The sequence below is a fragment of the Phalacrocorax aristotelis genome, chromosome 3, assembly GCF_949628215.1.
Source record: "Phalacrocorax aristotelis chromosome 3, bGulAri2.1, whole genome shotgun sequence".
NCBI lineage: Eukaryota > Metazoa > Chordata > Aves > Suliformes > Phalacrocoracidae > Phalacrocorax > Phalacrocorax aristotelis.
The window spans coordinates 71,224,922-71,238,026 of NC_134278.1; the positions used below are offsets into that span (position 1 = coordinate 71,224,922).

The 13,105-nt window shown below is 40.8% G+C and overlaps 1 protein-coding gene across 2 annotated transcripts in view; it reads right to left on the minus strand.

Moving 5' to 3' along the window:
- The window catches only part of CCDC170 (coiled-coil domain containing 170), a 46,215-nt gene extending 41,321 nt beyond the window's left edge, over positions 1-4,894 (minus strand). The window contains exon 1 of one of the 2 annotated variants that reach the window (XM_075087916.1): positions 4,765-4,894. In XM_075087916.1, the coding sequence (XP_074944017.1) occupies positions 4,765-4,854 (90 nt within the window). In that variant the 5' untranslated portion in view covers positions 4,855-4,894. Of the gene's footprint in view, positions 1-3,054; positions 3,130-4,764 lie in introns of those variants that run through there. The other variant, XM_075087917.1, reaches the window with a different exon arrangement.
- Positions 4,895-13,105: the final 8,211 nt, after the last annotated feature.

Sequence of the window (13,105 nt, forward strand, 5' to 3'; positions counted from 1 at the left end):
ACTCTACTACAGGGGTAACATTTGTAATGCAGATGTGGCACTTTTGTATCTCTGGAAGAATTCAGATTTGCAATTTCCCGTGAGCACTGTGTAGTTTATACTGATTATTATTAAGAAAACAGAATTAATAAAGTGTTAAAAGAATAAGAGGCTGTAGACAGGAGAAGCCTTAATATATTATCACTCAACCAGCTCTAAATAATCTAGGTTTTGGGTGTTTCTCCCATTCACATTATTAACTTTTTTGATCTCTTTCAACTTACCTGCAAGAAAATGAAGTTTTCATTTCACCTCAAACGCTAAACAGAAGCTAAATCTATATTTACAATACTTAAGAGTAATATCTATTTGGACCTTTGGCTTTATTAGCAACAGGCGTTCTTTAGAAGATAAGCAACATAATTATTGTGGGTTTTTTTGTTTTCATGTTTTACCAAATAGCTACTTTCACCTCCCCAGAATCTGGCCTGTAGTGGGCAAACTTCAGCCGATTCAGAAACAACAGAACTTCAACAACATTCAGTACTTTTATACCTCACCATATACATTGAAATCAGCCAACTGTTCAAGTCACTCACTCCCGTTCCGCTTTTGTCAGGTTTTCTTTTATTTCCTGCTATATTTCTTATTTCAACCCAGGCAAATACTGCTACCACTGCCCACCCTTTCCCAAAACATATATTTTAAAAAAAAAAAAAATTTCTATTGAAACAGAAAGCCCTCAGCAAGCATTTAAGCACTGACCACTACCCTGAGTGACTTGCCAGTGCATTGCCTCTACCCCATAGCAGGTGGACATGGGGCAGGGATTTCTTCTTCCCATCTCCAAAGCACCTAAGCACACTGGTGTAGGCAAACCAAAAATAATGACTCATGAACCTTTGTCGACTCCATTCCTCCTTTGCTTCTACAGAACAAATGGGAGCGGGGCGGGGAAGAGAGGCTGGAAATTAAATAGATTTGCAATATGATGACACATGACAATAATTTTCACAGACCTGCTTTACTAAACTATGCCATAGGTCACAATCAGCGAAGTAGGACATAAAAGCCGAACATTACAGGAAAGCTTCCTTAGTAGCCTACAAGCTTTGATGGCCTCCACAACATTCAAACCCACATCTAACTAAAACAGACAACTTTGACTCCTCTGGTTCACATTCACTGGTTCAGCTGCACAGTCAGGCTTTGTGCAGTTATCACTTCCTTTTGCCTCTGCTTTTCATGTGCTCCAAGGTTTTATTTCATCTCTCCTTTTACCCCACATCTCTTCTACACTGATAAATTAAAAAAAAAAATCTGAGCAATAAGCATGTGATCTATCTTAACTGAACATCTTGTTTTCTCCTCAGATGTTAAGGTAACTAGTGGGCCCTTTTCACCTACATATTTATACAGGACTTACACATTGGTTGGACTCAGTGGGCTATTCAATAATTTCTACAAATCCCAGTATTGTAACAGTTCATATTCTGAAAACAGACAAAATGAGATATCCTGATTCTGTAATATTTCTTCCTAAGACAAATTCATGTTCTTGGGTGTATATGTGCATAAAAATTGTTCTAATTTCTGAAAATACGATGCAGCAGCACAGTCTATTAATATTATTATTATTTGCTGCAACCAGAACAAAGATGACATCCAACATGAAGTACTGGGAAGAATTTGCAGTTGAAAAACTTCCATGCAGAATTTATCTCCCTGAGAAATCACAAGGAAATGTTAGTCCTCAAACCGGCTATTGGATCCATGGAGGCTAAGGTGCCCTTCAAGACAATGGGGATGAAAAGGAATTAATTTTGTACAGGCTGAACTGCTGGAAAAAGGATCTTAACCATTATGTTTTGATTGTAACTATTCTAACTACAGCTAGAAACTTAATATTAAAAGTTTGCCATCCAGAAGCTAACTAGCTTAATGTTCTGATTAAACAATCAAAAATGTTCGAAAAAAGGCTGTTTTCAAAGCTATCTTGTATAAATTTATTTTAAAATAAAAGAAAATTCTGCTTCAGCATGCAGGGAATATTCAATTTCCATTTTATTTTGCAAAATAAACTATCCTAGGATAAAGAAATACAAGTTTTAGCAAAAAATTTTTTTCATAAGATCTGCAGGATAAAAAGCAAGTTTTTATGCAAATAACTACAAGTTACATGACAACTGGGCACTGGAGAGTTTTTAGAGATTCATTTCTAAGTCAGATGGAGGGAAGGCAGGTAGCACTTGGCTATTGCAGATTTTGCTTTGTAGAAGCAGCCAGCCAGCCAGCACATCGCTTCAGGATAGCCACAGCAGCTACATGCACCAATGACTGCAAGAAGGATAAGCCACTGTTACACAGTTAAGTCAGATTTTGTTAGCTCATGTGAGAACAGACTAACATGAATTGGAGTGATTTAGAAAAAAACCAAAACAAACAAACAAACCTGTTCACAAATTAACCATCTTGTATGTATATTTTAGGTAAGGTTGACTTCTTTGTAGATAATACTTTGCCCAATTTGCCAGAGATCTCAAAATGTTTGTATTGATAATGCTTTATTAACACCAATTTCAGAATTTGCAAGTAATGTTTCAAAGCCATTTCAGTTCTGTCAGTTTCTTTTTCACATTATAAAATGCCAGAAATATCCAATTACTTTTGATCACTTCCCACTCAGTGAAGCCTTCTTTCCCCACACTGATCTCTCCCTATAACTAGGTCCAACTCATTGCTTGCAGTTTTTGTGTGTGCAATTCTGAAAAGCTCTTTTTTTGTTGTTGTTACATGCCTGTGGAGTTTTTATCCACTAGTATACTATTCCAGAAACATGTAAAACTAAGTAATGTGTTCCCCGCAGCTCAAATAAATTACCAGAGAGATTTTCTAAATTCCTTTCAGAAGGGTACTGCTTAGCTCTACCCTCCTCCCTTTGCAGTAATCATTGAAAGGTATTACTGAAAGATAAAAATCTCCCTCTAGTGTTGTTCCTCTACTGAAGAGGCCAACTTCAAGCTTGATTAATGGACCCAAATGAAAGTTTCATGACTATCAAAATTTCAGTCTTACCCGCTACTGTTACAAGCAGCAGTTAAAGCGTTTTCATCTTTCATTTTCCTGTTAGGATGCGGTGACTTTGCATCTAAATACAATAAATACATTCAATATGATGAAGGACAGCAGTCATCTCAAGGCAATTACAGAGACGCATCACCTACTGAAAATATTACTTGACATGGTTTTTGTTTTACTTCATCCTTTGCCTGTATGGCTAAATCAAGGAATTTGGATCTCCCCTGACACTTTGTCTCACAGCTTTTCCAAAATGATTAACAAGAAGGAGCTGCTGTGTTTAGCCTCAAAATAATAAAAAGGGTTACTGCTAAGACAAAATTTAAGATAAAAATATGACAAAATTAAGTGTTTATGCAGGGATTTTTGCAAACCACTTGTCATTCTATTGTTTTTACTTTGAATGGAATTAAATAACTTTTATAAAAGAATAGCTTAAATGAGAGATTTAAAAAACAGACCATTGTGCAATACCAATGCTCTTGCAATTTTCCTCCAGTGCCTATATACTACAGTCAATGAAAGGCAAATATTTAGATATATTTAAGTGTGTTGGTATATACACAGTTAAGACTGAATAGTGCTATAGTTTGATTTGTCTTTTGTAACCCACATTTTAATACCTGGTTTCTGATGTGCTGCCAGTCACAAAAGTAACATTCACAAACTACTTGACTTCAGGTCAGCAGGATGTAGAGCAGGTTACTGTCAGCTCTGTAACTAAGCAGTGCTAACAAAAACTTTGCACTCGGGTCAACACAGTCATATTTAATATAATAGCCTTGATTTTGCCATGACAAACTACCAAAATTCTGTATTTTTCATCTCAGAACAATACAGCATAATTAAAAAATTGATGTTTGACTATTAAGGAGATACTGAGTTGTTCGCACACTAATAAATTGTTTATCCTTTGAAATACGAAACCATTACAAGTTTTCTACTATGTCTTTAGTACAAGAGTTCTAAGCAATATCCTCAAGCCTTTAAATTCACATCAAAGCCAGTAAATCAGTTTCAAAGGAAAAAGAAATGCAAAGAAGAAATTCTCAGATAGCTATAAATAACTACTGCATGAAAGATACTCCCTTCTGCAACACTTAATAAGAAAAAACTTTCGTCCTTGAATTTGTAAAGATAAGCCGTAACGATCAGCTGAAGTTGCCTGAGCCACAGCTGAGGCGCGCATCTACCGCCGCGTAACGCTCTGCAGCTACAGAATGTGTTTAAAAGAGGCGAAATTAAGTTTAATATTATAACGATAACTTGCGGGGGGCGGGAGGGGGGGGAGGTGAGGGGGGCGGTTCACAGTCAGCCTCGATGCCAGTCACCCTCCACAGAAAGAGACGGCACAAATCTATTGGAGACCGGGGGCGGGGACGGATGGTTTTCCCAAAACCGGAGCTTTATTCTCCGATAGGGAAACTGCAGAAAGGCCCCAAACGAACCAAAATTCTCTACTCTTCCTCAGTTCCTCCGATCCCGCCCGGCCTCGCCCTGTGCCGGGCAGCGGGCCACGGCAGCCCTCACGGCAGCCGCGCGGCCCGGCCCGGCCCGGCCCGCCAGGCCCAGTCCCCGGGGCTGCCATCCCCGTCCCGGCTCTCCCCCGGGGACGCGGTGTCCGGGCAGGCCGCGGCCTCCCGCTCGCAGAAGCCACCGCCGCCCCCGCAGGGCCGGGCCGCTCCCCAGCGCCCAGTGCTGCGGTACCTCCGCCGCCGCGCCGCCGCCCCTGTCAGCCATTCGAGGGGTGGCGGAGGCCGCACGGGGCCCGCCGCTGCCGGCCCCGGCGCCGCTCATGGAGGCCGCCGCCGTGCCGCTGTCCCCCTGGCAACGCGAAGCGGGCGGCGCGGCCTGCGCCCGCCTCCGGCCGGGCGGGCAGACGGGCGGCGGGGCTTCCAGCCGGGGGGGTCGCCGTGGGGTTCCCTGGTTAGGGAAGGGGGGGACGGTGCACGGTGCCTGAAGGCGAGCAGTCATTACAAAGCGATGCTCACATAAACGGTTTTTTTCCACTTAACTAGACATTACAGAACAAAAACTTTATAAATCCGAGAAAATGGCCTCAAAATTTTCCTAAATAAAATCAAAACGGGCAAGCAGAGCAGATGAAACAGCGGCATGCTCTAACTCGGGCAGGGTTGCCTTCTCCCTGAGCCCACAAAATGAGCACCTCCAGGGAAAGCAGCCTGCCTGCATCACTGCTACCATACCTCTGGCTGAAAGAGGACCCCCTCCTCCTCCTCGTCTCCCCTCCAAATAACGTGGATAAACGTGGGAAGAGAGGGACTGCAACTAGCAGTATAAGAAAATTAAACCTTCAGGTGTATCAGTGTGGCACATCGTTCGCTTTGAAGACCCTGTCAGCTAGCGGGCCTGCCTTGGTGTCTCTGGGGATGGTGCTGTCTGGCACCATTTCTGTACTCACAAGTCAAAAAGTATCTCACCTTTCTTAGAAACACTGACTTACCCATGTTTCCCAGAGAAGAAAATGGAAAAGCTAGGAATAGTACTGATTTTTTCCCTCTTTTTTTTTTTTTTTTTCCTCTTCTCTATGTGCTTGACACCATCTCACTGCTGCTGCCAAGGACAATGAAGACCCCAGCCCAAGCAGAAGGGTGCCAGTGTGGATCATCACCCTATTTAAAATGCTACATTGCTTAAAGCACACAGCTAGGCCGTGCGATACCTTGGCTGGAATCTGCCACTAAACTCATAAAGGAAAGGAGAAAAATCGCTGAATGTGAGGAAGCAGTGCTGGGAGCAGATCAGGGGAAACGGAGGCCACACAGGACTGAGGCCATGCAGCACTGGCAGCAGGACCGGCGGGAGCCACCGGCCTCCATCTCAGGGAACGTCTGGGGAAAGACGCAGTCGCCATCGATGTGTGAGGTGACAAGAACTCCCTGGTGGCACGTTTCCAGTTCATCCTCATGGGCGAAGGGTGGGCTAACAGCAATACAGGATGGCATACGAGGTATAAAAATGTATTACAAAAAACATTGTTCTTGAGGGCTGTCTACACAAATGCTGTTAATGTTGCTGTAGCAGCAGAGTGAAACCAGCACGGCATTTCTGAATCAAAATTACCCAGTGCTGACAGAGTGGATGGGGGTCCAGAGAAGGTAGCTGCACGCAGCATGCACTGCAGGCATCAATCTGAAGGGAGACAGCCCCTGAACCCAGTGGCTGCTGCCTGGGAGGAGGGACCCTAGTTTTGCAATGCTGAACTCTCAGAAGGAGCCAGAGGAGAAGAGCAGGGACCTTAGCCAGAGGGGAACTGTGCACCCACGCTGTCTCCACATGGTTCAGCAAGAAACGCCCAGGCATTTGCTAGTTCCGAGTTAAATTGCATTCAGTTCCCAAGCCAAAGTTTATCCCAAAGTAGTATAAATCTCGATTAACACAAAGCCTTAATATTTTTGAGGATAATGTTCCTGACTTTTTTTTCCCCCTCTTCTGTGTCTGTGACTGTTCTATTATGTGAGGTACCTAAAATATGCTGCTGGCTAGGGAGCCCAACCAAAAGTTTTTATAACTTCAAACATGGTGGATCAAAGCTGCAAAACGGTGCAAAGTGCCGATCCAGCATAACCTCATTTTGCAATTCAAATCTATTAAGTATTTTTGACAGGTTAAATTTTTACTGGCAGTCTTACATAAGACCAGCATAAATCTGGCACAAGTTTTAATGTCCTCTGCAAATTTAGACAAACATATCATCCTGGATTTGTCCAGCATCTGACTACAGCCTAATCTGTCCCACTACTGGAGCAGCATGCAGATGCAGAATTAAATGATTGTGAAACTTTGTCCTAACTTTCTTAGGCACGTGCTTGAGTACACTTTCCCATTGCTAGTCCTGCAGTGCCACGGCTGGTTCAAGAGCTATACTTCAGCCACTTCTATGCCCTTGGTGATGGGGAGAGATACACAGCTGTATCTTACAGTAGATCTATAAAGTTATTTGGCTTTAAAAAGAAATGCTGAATCAGAAGAACTGTAGCAAGAGTAACAACAAAAGAGGAGAGAAAAAAAGGATTAAAAAAAGCAGAAATTTCATATAACACTGAAAAAGAGTAGGGCAGTTTGAGGGGGTGCAATACGCACTCTTCAAGCCATTTGACTAAGTGAAAAAAGGTATCCTATTACAGGATGCTCACACTTTAGAAATGCTTTCGGCTTGTTTGCTAAATATTACAGGTAGGGTACTCTGTTTCTTTTTCCTTAACAGGGGCAGGAAATAACAGCTTGGAAGGGTCACTGCAGGATTTTTAGTTAAAAATAATTTCAAGGAGTCATTTTCATGATGTTATGTTACAGAAAATGCACGGACAGGATGTTCTCAGCCTTTCTGAGCAAAGGATGATGCAGAATCTCTTGAATGTTGTACCTAATAAAGTCACTCCAATTTTTAAAACAGGAAATAATAATTAAAAAATTACTAAAATCTTTACCTTCTGTGAAAGAGCTCAGCCTTGGGGAAAGACACTAAAACTGACTTGGGATATGAAAACCCAATTACAGTAGCCAGTAGACTTCAAAATCTATCACTTGAGATAGTTCTGCAGGTTCCTAAGTATCTGCTCCTAACTGAATTTTCTGTAAGTAAATGGGAATGGACATATCAGAATAATTTCAAAGGTACAAGTCACACGATGATGTGGATAACTTGCCCTTCACTCAGTGAGAGAGACATCCTCTGTATCTTGCAGATATGGATGGATGGAGAGCAATTGTTCTGAGTACCCCCACAGTAACATCTTTCTGGACACCCGATCCAGAGATTCCCTAACAAGTGACACAAATTAGCTCAGCTTGCCTTTCAAAGTGCTTAGTACGCCACAGGCTAAAATGACATTCCTGTATCAACTTCTGTATTTTGCTAGCAAATCAGTCTGCAGACTTTTGAGAACTTAATAAAGGGACAAGTGAGTTGCATAAAATAAGAGCCACAATTTGAAAAACAAAAACAAACAAAAAACCCCAACTTACTGGGGCCTGCAGCAGCACTGCGAGAATGATACCTACAGATGCACGGACATTGTAACAGGCAGACCTGATCTAGGAAAGAGGTCCCTAAAACACTATTTCTTTAAGAAAGAAGTCCTCAGAGCCAAACCCATTCTTAAGAATGGAATGATTAACTCCTTAATGAAAGGTGAGATCTTATTTTTATTATTTTAATTGCTTTTAAATATTTTCATTAATTTAAAAAAAATCAAAAGCAATACTAGGAAATGTGTCTTTTGGCATTGTATTTTTAAACCAATTTCAAAAGAACCAAGTGCAATCATAATATTTAAGCATGCAGACATACTGCTTTAACAATATTTCTCTCAAGTCCGTGACAAATCTCAAGCAAATCTGACAGAAGTTACATCAGAACGATGCTTACTTTCCTGTAAATATTGTGAAACACGGACAGCCAAGCACAGAATGAACACTGAGATGCCCCAGCTGTGTGGAGAGTCTGCAGTATGTTCCAATGTGTTATTACAATCTGTACTGAAATTTGTTTGGGGGTTTTTATTGGTGGGGTGTTTTGGTTTTGGGTTTTTTTTTTCCCCCAAATGCCCATCAGGAAGTGAGGCAAACTACCATCTACTATGGGCCAGAATCTGGGGGAAGAAAAGTTTTGCTTCATGAATTCTACTGTTCACAGATCTTGTCATTTAAATACATTATAACAATTGATAAGAAGACTGAATCAAAGCATTTAATATTAGTTTTGAAAACAAACCTTTTTTTTACTAACATTACAAAGAAACCCAAAACTATTATTATTAACCTCAAGCCATTGACATGAACACCGTATTGAAAAGATGAAGTATTTGTGTTTTATCACACACAGGATTTCCAAATGATTTCGTGAATGCCTTTACACATTTCAGGCACTCTACCTAAAAGCAGCTATAGCCGAGGTAGAAAAGACTTGTACACTAGCAACATTAAAGAAGAAGATGAAATGTATTTCTCCAAAAGAGATTCAGGGGAAATCTAGTCCACAGGACACTGTTATCTACAAATTTGGCTAGAATAACTAAAACAAACACATTTTTACAAATACATGGCATGGAAGTCATGGGCACAACTTGCCAAGGCTCTCTTTTGTTCGCCTTCCAAAAGGTATCAACTCCAGAAGCACAGTATGTCCCAACACCAAGCTGTGCTCCTCCTCCGCCCCCTCAAATCACTAGCATCACGTCCTGTAGTAGAAAAAGTTTTCTTGAGGAGTGCCTTATCCTCAGCTTACCTACTTCAAAAAATAATACAGAAATCAAGAAGGGACTTATTCCCATTTCTTTTTTGTCAGCTGACACAGAAGTCTGACTCATGACCAGTGAGAGACGATTTGACGTAGAAATCCTAAACGTATGCTTGAAAATACAACTTCAGTTAAAGAGAGATACTGCCTCCCTGGAGGTGATTGCATAGCACATTTCCAGATTTCAGGGTGGAAAAGGTATTAATGCAATTATATTATCAGGAAAAAATAGGCTCCTATGGGAAAGTGGAGAGACGACATCACTAACTAATATGATTAGGATGCGTGTGTATGTTGCATGTGTGTAAATTGTGTCTGATACCAGTTACTATTGTAAATCTGATAGTGGACAAGCTTAAGAAAGATTAACTAGTCTGATTAAGTCTAGCTGTTCCTCTGCCTAACCAGAATAGGAGTCCTTTTTCTCCGCACCAAAATATTAACTCTGTCCTCATCCTACGTGAATTTGCAGAGCTGAGCTAAACTGACGGATACATCTTGTGGGGTCAGTAAATCCTCTGAAGAAAATAAGCCAGCTGGTTTTACAACTCTGGACTCCCCAACTGGGACAATGCTGGGTGGTGAAAATGCAGCGTGCATAGGGGGAACTAATCAGACTTGGGAAAGAAGTGAGATTTTAACAAAGAATCTGTTTAAGCGTGATTCTCTCCCCCATATTTCAGGTTTGAGCAAGTCATTTCCCAGAACCATCAGGGAAAGAAATCACTTCTGGAGAGGTTTTCCTGGAGATACCCTATGTGGCAATAAAACAGCTTGGCCTGTTCATCAGCAGGTATGAAATACCTTTGGATGACAAAACAGTAACCAAACATTTTTATGAGAGCATTACTAGGTGCCTTCTTACCTCGTAAGGGCAGAATAACCACAGATTGAAACCAAAAAGTTAATTCTGAAACACAAGGCAAACAGCAATAATGAAAATGCAAAGCTTCATGGTGGAACAAACACTGTACCTACACTTCCCTAAGAATATACTTGGAAGTTTTGAAGTTACAGTAGAACTTTTATACTTGTAAATTCAAGCATTATATCCAAAATACAAGATGTGTTTTAGGTGAAGGAGAAACAAGAGCAGTACTAAGACAATGTTCGTGTAAGCAAATATTTGGTTAAAAATACTTCAGGCACAGACTACCATATCTCTATCTATCAATGAGTGGAGACCTAGGAGAGAGGACACAGAATAAAACCCTTTGCACTGTTCCTTTCCAGCTCAGGACATCAGCAGTAAGCACACAATGTTAAATGAAAGCAAAGGCAAAAAATTCCTTTAAATGATACTTGGAGATATTGAAACACAAGTATGGTTAAAAAAAAAAAGTCAGGACAATTTATAAGAAATTATTCTCTTTGAAAACCTAAGAGTTTCTTCTTTGAAAACTGCTGCTGACATATTAGGTCATTTTCAGTTCGGGGAACTCAAGTCAGATGTAGTCTTTGAAAGTCTAAACTCAATTCACACAGTTAGTTTGGAAATTTTCTGTATGTGGAAACCCCTTCGATTTGCACTGGGCAACTAGCTCCTGCTAATGCTCCATCACGATCCAGAAAAGTAGCAGCAAAACTTCTTCTAAGGGCCAAATCCAATGCTACTGGTGCAGTCAGAGCTGCATATCCCATGCATCCCAAAGGCGGTCAAGCACAGCTTGAATTGGGGTTTGCTTGAAATCAGGAACGCAGCCAATTACAGAGAGATCGGGATACTTTTTGTTCACGTAGCTTCTAGAGCCCTTGCAGCAAGCTGTAGGTCCTTCTCTGCCTGGAGTAATTTGAACTTTATGTGTCTCCTAATTCCCTAACCTCAGGCCATGGCTACACATGTACCCTGGGATGAAATAGGGCTGTTACGCAGGTACTGCAAGAGTCACTGGACAGAAGGAAGAGCAGGCAAAGGGATCCTCCAGCCAGCTTGAGGGACCACTCCTGGACCCTAACCCTTTTTCCAAAATTGTTTTGTATTTTACAAACACAGATCCTAGACCAAAATAACAATTATGTATGTGCATAAGCCATCTAGGAGCAGAACCCAGTACATTTCCTGATCTACGACAGCTAAGACATTTTCTTGGGAAGTGGGAAATAAGAGGTGAAACCTATTCCAGGCCACCAATGGCTGTTAAAAGCCAGTTCTTAGTTTCCTGAACCACATTTCTATACATAGCACCACTGAGGAAAAGCAGGGATTTACCAATTTGCAGGTCCTTCTCTGCTGCGTTATTTTAATATACACAAGCATTTTAAAGATTGACCCTTGCTCAACTATTTCAAGGAAACTCTACGTGATCACCTCCGGGGCATTATTCTGTATGTTAACAGAGAAGAGGGCAGGATGCCTTTCTCCACAGGTGCCTGGACATCATGTGCGGGAGTGTGGAGGTGATCCTGCACCTTGTGTCGGCAGCAGAAGCACCGCACTGAGCACGCGGGGGTTCTGTACAGCCATTTCCATTCACAGAATAGGAGGCCTGGATGCCTTCTGCCTCTGCTCCATCATCCGTCTGCCGAGGTGTCAGGCACTGCAGCTCTTTATTTGGTAACAACAAAGTCCTCCTTTGAAAATAATCCCTAAGTGAAATACAATTGCAGGCAAAACTCAGTGTGTATCGCATGCTGAAAGATGCAACTAAGTGTATTATCAGGCCCTTTATAAATTATATATATATATAGTCACTTGGAAAGCACCAGCCTTACCTTGATTGTATGAGAACAATCGATTAGTTAACATTAAGCAATAAAAAACAAAAAATCCCATAATGTATACCTTGATCTGTCTTACCTTAGTCTGCTCAGCTCTTCATCTTTTACTTCATTAAAGACTGGGAAGAAGTAAGTCGAATCCCAGGAAAGATAACAGAAATTCCTACAGGCATGAAAAGTTTTCTCCACAGGAAGTGTGAAAGACCATGGTTATTTAGCTTACTGAAAAGTGATAACAACAAAAGCAGCATGCAAGTACTGAATATGTTTACTCATTGTATACAATCATAAAATGACATTTTGTATTTCTTTCCCCCGTGGAAACAAAGCCAGATGAGCCAAACCTCAAAAAGAAGTGTAAATAAAAGCCCTTTTCACAATATGTCTGCAGAATTCCCAACTGTAAAGCTGAGATAGTATGTGGATTAAGTCACAGAATATAAATTTATTTAAGTGGCCTTTTTATTTCCAGGGCTGACAGAAATATATCTGTATCAGCTAGACTAAAAATTCACAGAAGTTTTGAAAACCTCTTTCAAGGGGAAAAAAAAAAAAAGCTGCAACAAAACAAGAAAACAGTCAATGGTACAGGAAATCTTTTTCCCCACATGCTTTCTGCCACTGCCACACTGGAAAGAAATAAAAGGACCATTTTAACAAGCACACTTTCACAGTTTTATTTTAAAATCCTTCGGTAAGTCTTAAGTGATTTTGAACTTATATTTTTGCTTTAAATAAAAATCATCCCAAATTTTTGTTCTGTGATTGCAGGTAAACACACGGCTTGTAAGCAAACAAACTGTTTAGTGAAAAAAACCTAACAGGTCTGTACAAAATTCCATTTGGGATTTATATTTTAGACATGATTTAGGTTTTTTTAGATTAAAAACATTTCATGTGGTAGCTTTCATGCAACAGAGCGAACATTTTCCTCTGCTGTCTGACAGAGTACAGGAGATAAATACGCTTCATACAGAACACGTAGTTAAGTAGTTCAACCATGAATGCAAATACTCTATGAACTTTACATAAACTTTTTCAACAATAGTTCGGGCTTAAGGGACATCA